The 12,280-nt window shown below is 40.1% G+C and overlaps 1 protein-coding gene across 5 annotated transcripts in view; it reads left to right on the top strand.

Moving 5' to 3' along the window:
- Positions 1-8,042: 8,042 nt before the first annotated feature.
- The window catches only part of Arhgap44 (Rho GTPase activating protein 44), a 176,251-nt gene continuing 172,013 nt past the window's right edge, over positions 8,043-12,280 (top strand). For all 5 annotated transcript variants that reach the window (XM_047543049.1, XM_047543047.1, XM_047543050.1 and 2 more), the window contains exon 1: positions 8,043-8,442. In XM_047543049.1, coding sequence (XP_047399005.1) covers positions 8,390-8,442 — 53 coding nt within the window. In that variant the 5' untranslated portion in view covers positions 8,043-8,389. The remainder of the gene's footprint in view (positions 8,443-12,280) is intronic.

Here is a 12,280-nt window from a genome sequence, read left to right as displayed (position 1 = left end):
TATTTTTTAAAAAAGAATGGAGGGTTGATAAATCTTTCCAGTCATTATATGACTAGAAATGACTTCCTTTGGCCACTGTTGGTGAATGTTTGGCCAGAGGCAGACCTTTTGAGCTGCACTACAGTTACAGTCTATTTCCACTGGAGCTCTGTAAATGTTGCTCCAAATTTTATTGGCATTGAGTGTTGCAGATGTGAAGCATGAAGTAAAGCATCCTCTCCTTTCCAGAGACCAACCTCTTTCCTCAAGATAATACCCACACACATTTGGAATTATCTTTGAATGTCAGAAGTTTAACCAAGATGCATCTAGAGTTTTCTTCCCCCCTTTCAGTACTATTTTCTGGCATTTGGTGAATTGATTTAATTTTGACTTGGGACTTTCTTCAGCTCTGCAAAATGTTTTTCTCGTATTTTATTCTTATTTCTTCTTCATCATCATCTGCTCTGGAAATTCTATTACACGGTTATTATTTTTTTTCGTTTTTGAATGTTCTGGAAAAGGATTCTATGTCTCTCTCCATTTCCTCATCCTTTCATTGCGTTACCTACTTTTTCCCTTTGAGTTTTGGGTGCACTCTTCCAATCCATCTTCTAATGCACAAATTCCATTTTGGGCAGTGCCAAATCTGTGATTTCCTGCCTCTATTGAGTTTCATTAGTTTGGAAGTCATGTGTTTCTTATCCAAGAACTCGTTCTTGTTTAATGTGGCTCTTTTTCATGGCAACCAGCTCCTGTTATATGAAAGCAATGTTCTCTCAGTTCTCACCAAGAATACAAATTAGAATGAAAAAAATTTATTTCCCTTACTTCCTGCATAACTTTTCCACTAGAGGCTGTCTTCTCTGAATTCTCAGAGTGGTCTCTGTATTTTACGTAGGAAGTAGTCTGTAATAAAAGCACATGCATATATACATATATATATCCGTTTACATATATATATACACACATATGAATGCACATATATAAATGGCATTTTAGTTTTCATTTTTAAATGAAATTTATATTTAACTGATATATAAAAACATAAAAAATATACATATTGATGGGGTAACATATGATGTTTTGATACATGTATAATTGTGTAAGAAGCACAGACATTTGAACTAGGAAAACATAGGTTTGAATCCCAGTTCTGACACTTGAATGGCATTTACCCAAACACTCTGTGCTTTAATTTATTTGATGAGTGTAGTAGCGCTCTCATCCCAGATTTCTTTTAAGGATTAAATAAGATAATATATCTCAAGGTACTTATATTAGTACTGGGCTATATCATTTATTATTATCTCCATCATCATCACTATATATTGAACTACTGAATCTTTTCTTTTTTTCTGCTTATTTAGTCTCAAATAAAGAGTTTGGTTGGGCCAGATTTGGAGAGAGAGGTGCTTTGTCAGAGGTGGTGTAGGTATCCATTTACTTTCCCCTAAAAGGTTTCCGTACCATAGAATCAGCCTGGCCAGTTCTCCCCTCACTAAGAAACCATTATCTGCCAAGATTGCAGATGAGAACTTCCTCTAATTCCCATGAATGACACCAAATTACTCTACTATATTTGAGGAGTTATTTCAAAATGATGTTGGAGAAATAAGTGAGTCAAAACTACTGGTTTTCATTATCACGTTGGTACCAAAGACAGTTGAATATTTCTACACTTTGAGGAAGGAAGGCTTTCTAAGCATTAAACTAAAGTCATAAAATATGAAGAAGAGAGGGATGGATTTGACCACATTAAAAATGTAAAATTCCAGCAAGGTATGGTGGTTCAAGTCTCTATTTCCACCTATTTGGGAGACTGAGGCAAGAGGATCGCAAGTTAGAGGCCATCTTGGTCAACTTAGTGAGATACTGTCTCAAAGCCAAAAATGAAAAGGGTTGAGGATATAGCTCAGTGGTAGAATGCCTCTGGGTTCAATCCCTAGTAACACACACACACACACACACACACACGCACGCACACACACACGCGCACACACACACGCACACACACACACGCACACACACGCACACACGCACACACGGAGTAAAATTCCTAGAAGACAAAAATGAACATTAGAGAGGTTAAAACAGAAAGGTCAAACTGGAGAAATGAGCCATAAGATACAATAGCATCACTATAATTAATGTGACTAAAGAGATTTTCAAAATTAGTAAGAAAATATGGAAACTCGTAACCAAAAAATGGCAGAAGACACAAAGAGATAAATAACCAACAAAAAGACACTAATGAACATGAAATGTGGAACAATGTTTAATGTGATAAAAACAAATATAAATTAAAACAGTGCTATAATGTGTTTATCATCTATTCCTCTGGCAAAATTATTAAGAGTGGTAATATTCGGTAATACTCCGTATAGGTCATAGTGTGGGGAAACAGCACATTTACACATTGTAGGAACATAAAAAGGAACATAGAACACTTCCATTTGTTATCTAGAGGCAATACATACAAGAAGCTTGAACACATGATACCCTTGCATGCAAAATTATAATTCTTTAATTTTGATTTTAAACAAGTTTACATGCAAAAATTTAACCACTAACATGTTTGATCCCAGAGATATTCAGGACAGCAGAAAACAAGAAAGAGCATATTGACCTAATAACACTGTGGTCCTATTTTTGAAATACATTGATAAGTTCACAGTGTTGTCTTGGTTAGTAAGAATATGAGTGTTTTTCATTTTTATTTATCTGAAATTTCCAAATTTCGCTTCGGTATCATTAAAATGTATGCACATTCATATCTAGACACATAGACTGTTATATTTTGTTTACTAACATTTTATTAATACATTTTCTAAGTGTTTTTGTGAGTGATAATGCTGATGTTCATGTGTTTACACTGTCTTCATCAGGTTTGATAAGAAGGCTGGGTCAATTTTATGAGTTGGGATGTGTTCATTTTATTTTTGTGCTCTGGAACACTTTAAATAGCAGACAAATTTTCTGTTCCTTCAAAGCTTTGAAAGAACAAGATTCTGAATATTCTGAATCTTGTTCTTTAGACCAGCATTTCCCATAAAACCATCTGGGCCTGACTACTTTGGGGGGTATTTTTCTTGACAATTTTCCAGTTTCTTTAGTGTTCTTGGTCTATTCATGCTTCTTACCTGTCTTTGAAACACATGTAACAATTTATAGCCCTAAAAGAGTCTTTGAAAAAAAAAAAGTAAACATAAAATTGCAAAGGTATCTTCTTTTTATTTTTTATTTTTTGGTGTCTATGATTATATCCTTTTTTCATTTCTAATTTTATATGTTTCCGTTTTCTTTTCCCCTTAATTCAGATGTATTCACTTTTCTATCTTTTTAAAATAATCACTCCTGGAATCAATTTGTTAATTACCTCTCTAGTTTCAGTTGCAGTCTGTATCAAGCCTGTTCCATAAGTGTTCATTCTGGAATAAAGGTAAGAGACAATAAGCTACCTGCTGGTTCTTATGGTAGTGGCAGATGTGCAAAAGGACAAGAGAAAAAGGTAAAGAGTCTGCTATGGTGTAGCTTGGTGGCACCGCGCGTTTTTCCACTTGTATGCTATTGGACTACATCTGACTACAACAGTCTCACCATTAAGTACAAAGTTATTAGGTGGCAAATACATTCTGCTCATGATAAAGTCACTGCAAGGGTATAGATCCAAGGAGGGCTGAAAAATTGGAGTTAATACTGCAATCTACCATGCCTAAGATGGGAACATGTATCATTCTGTTCAAAAAATATCTTGGACTAGCAGATATATTTTAATCCTGCAAGTTTGATACTTGAATTAATAAAGTTAGTTGGGATACAAAAGGAACACATACTACCTTCAGTTGTATTGTAGTGCTGAATTTTGTTTTTGTGCAGTAAACACTGTAAAACTTAGGAATAGCTACACCAACAACCATTTATTGAGCAAATGGATTGATTCCCCAAAACTTATGACTTAGAGATATTGTACTATAAATCCTTGCATAATAATCAAGGAAAGAGTAGTCTGGAGAGATCAAGAAAAATAGCCTGAGCTTGAATTCTAGTTCTGCTTTCATACTTTTGCTGGACCTTATATTCTGACTCTGGCTCTTCAGAATAGCACTGCCCATTGGGATTTTCTGTATCCATGGAAACATTCTATTTTATACTTTCTATACTATGGTAGCCACAAGTCACACATGATCATTGGACACTTGAAATATGGTTAATAGTAGTTAAGGAATGGACTTTGTAATTTTATTTAACCTAATTTAAAATTAAGTTTAAATAACCACATGTAGCTAGTGATTCTGGTATTTGACAGGTAGCTCTAGTGAATGCTTGCACTCAGAAAGAAGAGGCTAAAGCCATTCTTGCTCAGGGACTCCGAAGTGGAATATCAGATTTACAAGGAAACTAATTTTAAATACCATTATTGATGCAAGTGAGAAGCCCGTATTTTGTTGTCTAGAGCAACAACACTGAAGGTCACTAGGTACAGGAAAGTGCAGTTTTCCCACAGGTCAAAAACAGGTGTATAACAAATAAAATTTTCCTTCCTTTTCTTGTTTTTTTGCAAATGAAGTTAGCTTTCAAGTCTATTTTTCTAAGTGGCAGAAATTAAATTCCAGGCAATTGGGGCTTCTTTATTACACATCTTTGCTATTGCTGCTTTCTGATCATCTTTGACTCTTAACAACTTTCAAGTCCATCCTTCTTTCAGGTACTTTTTTTGACCATTGTGGCATGCACGTGCACACACACACACACACACACACACACACACACTCAAAATCATTGCATGTGGCTTCAGTGCAGGGACCTTTGGGGCTGCCACAGGAATGTGGTGTAGGCACATGTACTCCATGTAGACAACTTCACTGCTTGAAGAGGATCTGTGAGCTTTGTCACTCCTAGCTTAGCTTTCATTCAAGAAGTGGAGGACATAATTTCATTCTTCTTTATGGCTGAGTAATATTCCATTGCATATATATATTACATTTTCTTTATCCATTCATCTGTTGAAAGGCACCTAGGTGGTTCCATAGCCTAGCTATTGTGAATTGAACTCTTATAAACATTGATGTGGCTGTGTCACTGTAGCATACTGATTTTAAGTCCTTTGGGTATATACTAAGGAGTGTGACAACTGGGTCAAATGGTGGTTTCATTCCATGTTTTCTGAGAAATCATCATACTGCTTTCCAGAGTGGTTGCACTAAGAAGAATAAAACTATGGCATTTGCTGATGAATGGATAGAACTGGAGACTATCATGCTAAGTGAAATAAACTAATCCCCCCAAACCAAAGGCTGAATGTTCTCTCTGATATGCAGATACTAACACACAATAAGGGAGAGGTGGGAGGGGATAATAGAAGTTTATTGGATTAGACAAAGGGGGAAGAAGGGAAAGGAGAGTGAATGGGAATAGGAAAGATGGTAGAATGAATGAGACTTTGATTTCCTATGTTAATCTATGAATACATGACCAGTGTAACTCCACATCATGTACAACCACAAGAATGGGATCTTAATTAGAATAACTTATACTCCATGAATGAATAATATGTCAAAATACATTCTACTGTCATGTATATCTAAAAAGAACAAATTTAAAAAAGGAAGTGAAGGACAGATCCTTCACTATGTTCAGATCCTTCAAAGGTATATGATACGTCTCCAGCTCACCTGCCTCACCTTAAGAAGTGACCACGTGAAGGGACAAGATGCAAGTCACTTTATTGGAGATATCTACCATAGCAGTCAACTTGGACTCAATTATATTGCACTAAAAAACAACCCCCAAATGTATGACTTAGAAAAGTCAAGATACCTTTTCTCACTCTAGCTGAATAACTGCAACTCTGCTCTCTGGCAGCACCTAACCAACCCATTGTTGGGATTATGATCGGGTGAAAAAAGAAGAGAGCAGAATCATAGATTGACTCTTAAAATTTCTGCATTTGGAAGTGACATTAATCACTTCTGTGCATATGTGTTGCCCAAAGAAAATCACATGGCTGATCTTGGCCTCAGTGGGAAAGTGAAATGCAATCTCCTTTTTGTAGGTATAAACAGTGGAATTTTTTGGACAATGATAGAATCTGCACACTAATCTTGTATTTTCCCTTCTTTCTCTCTTCTCTATTCCCCCCATCACCATTTTCAACAGTCCACAGTCTGTGGATTCTTTTTTTTTTTTTTTTTCCTTTCTTGGTACTGGGAACATAACCTAGGACCTTGTGCATGCTCAGCAAGCACTCTATCACTGAGCTATAGCCTCAGCCCAGGTTGTGGATTCTTTAGGCAGGATAGTATATTCCTCATGATCAAATTAAAACTCCAAAGCTCATATTCTTGAAGCTCAAAACCATTTCTTTAAAAACTCTATTTTCTTACACATGTTTCTGAAGTCTGATTTGAAAGATCAAAAGAGTAGACTTGACATTCCTTTCTCTTCTTTTTATGCACTGTCATATGTTTCCTGGCATAGGAAGGAGCAAATTCACTGGTTACTGTTAAGACCAGTGGTTAGGGTGACTGAAGAACTAAATTTTTAATTTTATTTAATTCCAATTAATTTAAATTTCAATAGACACGTGTGATCCGGAGCTAATATACTGGATAATGCAGTTATCACCAGAAATAGTGTTGCTAAAAATCATACAGTGTCTTTAATGTCTCACTATTACTTATGCATATAAAATGATGTTGTGCCATTTTAAAAATATTAAAAGAATTTCAGTTTGTATAAACATTATATTGACATTAAAGGCATAAAAGTTATTTAAAAGCAAATAATCCCTTCACTTGTTAATTGGCTGGAGCTGCCTGACCTAATAAGCAGAGGCTAAATTCACAATTAATTAAAGATTTCATGTTCACTCAGCCAAGACATGCCTCAAACCATCTTTTGTTCAGCTGGCCAGCAAGATCCTTAGAGCCATATTTAGGACATCTTGCAACTATAATCAACATATGCAAAATATCCCATTTTGAAAGAATTCTTTCATTCATCATAGGAGTTTTGTTGTAGGAATAGAAATTTTCTCTATTATGCTAATTATCATCATATTTGTTGTAGATGAATATGACAATATGCTACACAGTAATTTATATGTAATCTGATTACTGGTAATTTAACAAATAGTTCTATTTCTTTGCTACCTACCAGGCAGCATTGTTTCTCCACTAGAGATGAGAAAACTGAAGCTTAGAGAGTTTAAGCTTCCTAAGGTTATGTAACAGGTAGGTGGAATTCTAATATAGGAACTCATAACTGTTTGACCCTCCCACCCAACAATACTGTTATTACTTGACAAAGTTAACATCTAAGAGCAGTCATCCATTTTTTAAGGATAACACCTGAAGAAAGCCACCATCCCTTTCCAAGAGCCAACTGATCCAATGGGATGCTGCTATATAGAAAGCTCTAGGGCTGCTGCATCTGGTTCACTCTTGGTCTTATGGTGGTGGCTGGGTGGTGGGAGTAGCTATGAGACCAGAATCTAAGCCATACAGGAAAGCTGTCTCAGTTAATTTAGGTAGACACGTTGCCACAATGATTACATTTTTCTACTGTATTGGTTTCTGGTTACTTACAGGTTTTGGTGAAGATTAAGGCTGACACTTCTGGGATGCAATGTTATGCGTGGTTCGAAATCCCTGTGCCCCAGATTTAACCCTATACAACCTGAATGAGGTGACCTTATTAATAAGCCACGTACACGCTAGCATAGATCTTCCTCCTGTGAATTGGAACAGGATTACCTCACATTCACTTAAACGCAATAAGAGACATGCTCATTCTCTGTTTTTGCTATTGTATTCTTGGTTTTACTTTATTTTTAGATGAATACACATCATATATATACATGTATATATATATATATATATATACATGTATATATAATTCATATGTATTTTACTAAAAATGGTAAGTGCAAAGTCGGTGGCAGCACTGCCTTCTACCACCTCCACATTTCACTGTCCTTGCAAACTTTGGACAGAGGAAAGGTGGGCACAAACTACAAGTCCCAGCATGCACGGCGTTCTCCGCACAGGCGCACAGGGACCACCCGGCCAGCCGGCCAGCTTGCCTGCGGAGACTCCCGGGTCCGCGCGCCGGCTGGGGCTGGGGGCTGCAGCCCGGGAGGACCCGGGCCGCCCGGGGTGTTGCTATGAGGGCATCGCGGCGCGCGTGAAGAGGATGCGGCTGGAGGCGGCGCGGTGGCAGGCGGAGTAGGCGGTGGTGCCCTCGGGAGGGAGCCGCTCGCGGGCCAGACGGCTCCCGGAGGCTCCGCAGTGCCGCCGCCGTCGCCGTCGCCCGGGAGGCTCCGCGCGAGAGCCATGTAACCCTGCGGCGAATTCCGGGCTGCTCCGTCCTTCCCCAGCTCCCGGGCTAGCGCGGTAGCGGGGCCACGATGAAGAAGCAGTTCAATCGCATGCGCCAGCTGGCCAACCAGACGGTGGGCAGGTAGGTCACCCGCAGGCAGGCGGGCTGGTGCGCCCCTGCGAGGCTGCATCCGCCGGGGCGCGCAGGTGATGGAGCCCGCCTGGCCTCCTTCCCTCCCTCCCTCTGTCTCTCCTCTCAGTTCCTTCCTCCGCGCCGGCCCCTTCTGGGCTCCGCTCGCCGGCACGACCCCTCCTCTCTGAACTTTCCAGACCCCGGAGTCCTTCCCACTCGCTGCCTGCCGGTCCGGAGCTCTGGTTGCCAAGCGTAAAGTGTGACGCATCCTTTACCTGCGTCCCCAGCTGCCCCTTCACCTCGTCCTCCCTGCCGTTCCCCGGGACTCCCCTCTCCTTCTGGCCGCCTATCTTCCTGGAAACAGGTGTTTGCTCCGATTGTGCTGGAAGCAGCGGAACCGCAGTCAGTCTCCCGAGATCCTTTCCCTCCCCAGCGCCGAGTAGAAGGCTGCTTTGGGGTGCAGGGGAAGTCTTGGGCCTGATCGGCCTGTCCCTCCCGCCGTGTTTGTTTTCAGGGACTATGGCAGTGCGAGATTCTGGATCACTTTCCTGGCCGGGTTTCTTAAAGCGTTTGGTGGTGGGTGAGGATGGAGAGGGGGAGGGTGGGAGGGAAGGGAAAGTGCTGGTGGCATGGCGCTGCTCCTAAGACTGATTTCAGTGTAGGGAGAGAGGCTGCAGAAAGGGAGATCCAACTCCTTTGGAAGATGAGATAAGCAGAGGCTCATAGCCAGGTAGGGGAGGGGGACAGAAAGCCAAGGCCCCTTGAAGCTGCTCTCATCGTGGTGAAAATCAGCTGCATCTGGGCCAGTGTCTCCAGGAGCAGCTCTGCGGGATGCCAACATCTATTAAGGTTACATAAGGATTCTGGTGGGTCTCTTCCAAAGCTAGACATTCTCCTGAACACAGGAATATTAGATAGAGGGGATTTTTTTTTTATGGAACTTCAGCTTCTGGGGAAGGATTTCCCATTGAGGCCGTGGCAAAGGAATTTAGGTGTGTAGTTCTAAAACAATCTGAAAGCAAAGAACTCAGCCTTGGGTGCAATTCAAGTGCAAGCTCAACACATGGAGGGCTCTCCACTAGGTTTACCAAGAAACCAAATACCTTTCTTGGGTGGGAAGTGGAGCTTGAACTGGCATCTAGTAGGGTGGGGGTGGGGACTTCCTGGGGAAGAGGGACATCTAAACTCCCATCTAAGCATACTGCCCTAGTTACAGTGGGCATTTGAGGGCAGGGGATGCGGTGGCTTCTTATGCTTCCAGGGACTCCAGATGGTTTCCAAGTAACAATGTCTAAAATTGACTTGGATTCGTTTTTTCCTTTCCAAACACATGTGCTTTAACATGAGGGGGAATTTATGAATAGCAGAGTCAGATTAGCCCAGATTTCTGGCATGGTATTGCCACAAATATAGCCTCACGTGGACTGACTTTGGTATGTTGGATGCTGAGATAGTGTTTTCCTGGTACTCATTGGTTAGTGAATGACAGTCAAGCTGACCAGTCTTTAATGTCTTGCCTTGCCCACATCAGTCCACATCAGACCAACCGAGTGATCGGGAGGTTCCTGACTCTAGACATGGGTTGCTGTTTTCTCTTGCTCTTTGGGTTTCTGTTCAGTGCTAGAATGTAAATGTTCAGAGTGTGTTTATACTTTCTCCCTGGTTTCCCTGAAACACGGCTCTTGTTTTTGTGGTTTTTTTTTTTTTTTCTTTTTGAGGATTTATTTTTAAGTGGTAAGATTTTTGAGTCAGGGGAATAATACCTTATTCTTTACTCTTGCTCATGGAGGGAATGAAAAACGGGGAAGGGAAATTGGGTTTCAGAAGAAGTGGTCTTACTGATGGTACATTCTTAGAAGTACAGGTAGCTGGTCATTCAGAGCTGCTTGCTACTTGTTTTTTGGGGCTTTGCTAGATGAATTCTGTCTTTTTTCAGTGGCACCTGATATGTCATGCCCCAGATAAAGTGAGAACCAGCCTGTATCTATTTTGATGAAATTCAGAGTAAACCTTGTAAAGCAAGTGTCAGTTCATGTAAAAATCATGGAATATCATTCCACTTGCCATTCCGAGTCTTTCCAGTGGCCCTACAAGACCACACCTGATTTGGCCCCTCTTTGTCTCATATACTCATTCTGTCCCATCCATTCCATCTCTGAACTCCAGCCACAAGGCATTCCTTGCTACACGCACAGACCCATTTTCATGACAGCGCTTTTTTCTTGCTGCTTTCCTTTTTCCCCTGAATGGCCAATGATGTACTCATTGGAGATGCCTTTTCTTTATTGTTCAAGTCTTAACTCAGAGAGCTCTGAGAAGCCCTCTTGACCTCTCACTCTCTAACCCATCATCCTTTTCAGTTTTGAACAGCACTCATCACTGTGGGAAGGTCTTCTATTTATTTATTTATTTTTCTTGCCTGTCTTCCTCCAACAGAATGTATTGATTGCCCTCACAGACCCAGTGCACATTAGTAAAATGCCTTATAGACAGTTGATGCTCAATCAATATTTATGGCCGAGGTTAAAACAGTTTACTCTTGGTCCATGAGAATAGATGAAGGAAGCAGCATTTCCTTTATCCTATTGAGAGTGTTGTGAATCATGATCCTATGTGTATGGGAGTAAGAGGGCCAGAATTCACTTCTTAATTTCTTCAGTCAGTAGAAGCACTTAGGAAGTTGGGACTTTAGGAGTGGAATTTTAAAGCACTTTGTAGAGTTGCTTTGGCATGCCACTTGACTCTCATCCTTGTATATTTTGGAAGTGGTGACTTCCCCTATCTCTGAGAGAAGACTTAAGAGGTGAACTTGAGAGTTGACTTTCCTTGTAGCTTTTTACTCGGGTCACCTTTGATAAGTTGCAGGTTCTGGAGGAGTTATTCTGAATTGGAAACTGCTAGGGATTAGCCAGAATCACTGGAACAATATAGAGTTGCTCTACTTAAATGGAGTCTGTTGAGTTACTACTACTTTCCTTCAAACACAAATGTCCAAGACTAGAGAGGACTTTAGGGATGAAAAAAGTTTATCAAAATCATTGTATTTAACTGCAAAAAGTTTCCTCTTCTCCTTCATCTACTTCTACAGTCTTTGCACATGTTCCCTCTGTTTTGAACTTTCACCTCTGTCCCTATACTTTAGTCCATCCTTTGGGAAGAACTTCTTGGCTACTGTCTGCCGATGGTTAAGAGCATAGACTTTTGAGTGAGATAGATTTGGTTTGCTGCATACTGATCCTAAGCTTCCTCGCTGTACATTAGTTTCCTTTTCTGCAAAATGAGACTAATAAGGATTGTACTGTGGCAATTGTGAAAACGATGATGTTACCTCTGAAATGTGCCACACAGAGAATTCAGCACCAGAAGCTAGAAGTATCTTTGGGCATCTTTTCTAAACATTATTGGATTATAGGCACTATGGCCTGCTCACATTCATTCACTCAGTAAATATTTATTGAGTGCCTACCACGTGCCAGCCACTGCTCTGGTTCAGGGAATATTGCAGTGCAGAACAAACAAATCCCTGCTCTCAGAATCTGCATCCTGTTTATAATGGTTCAGTTATGTTGTAATTTTTATCCACTTTTTCATTCATCTTCCTCACTAGACTTTAAACTTCATATTGTCGATCTTTTGTTAACTTATTTATTCACTTGCCAATGAATTTCAGAGAAACTACTATGCACCAAGTATTTGAGCAGTACCCCTACCGCTAATCTTTTGATGAGGTTTATTGTTAGTTTCCTCTTCTGCTTGCCCATTCAATCTTCAGAAGACATTAGTCTTCTAAATATGAAGGATTTCTTAGAAACCGATTCCAACAGCTACTGCCAATTGATAGCTTCAA

This window comes from Sciurus carolinensis, chromosome 3, assembly GCF_902686445.1.
Source record: "Sciurus carolinensis chromosome 3, mSciCar1.2, whole genome shotgun sequence".
Lineage (NCBI taxonomy): Eukaryota > Metazoa > Chordata > Mammalia > Rodentia > Sciuridae > Sciurus > Sciurus carolinensis.
This window is presented reverse-complemented; position numbering and strand designations above follow the sequence as displayed.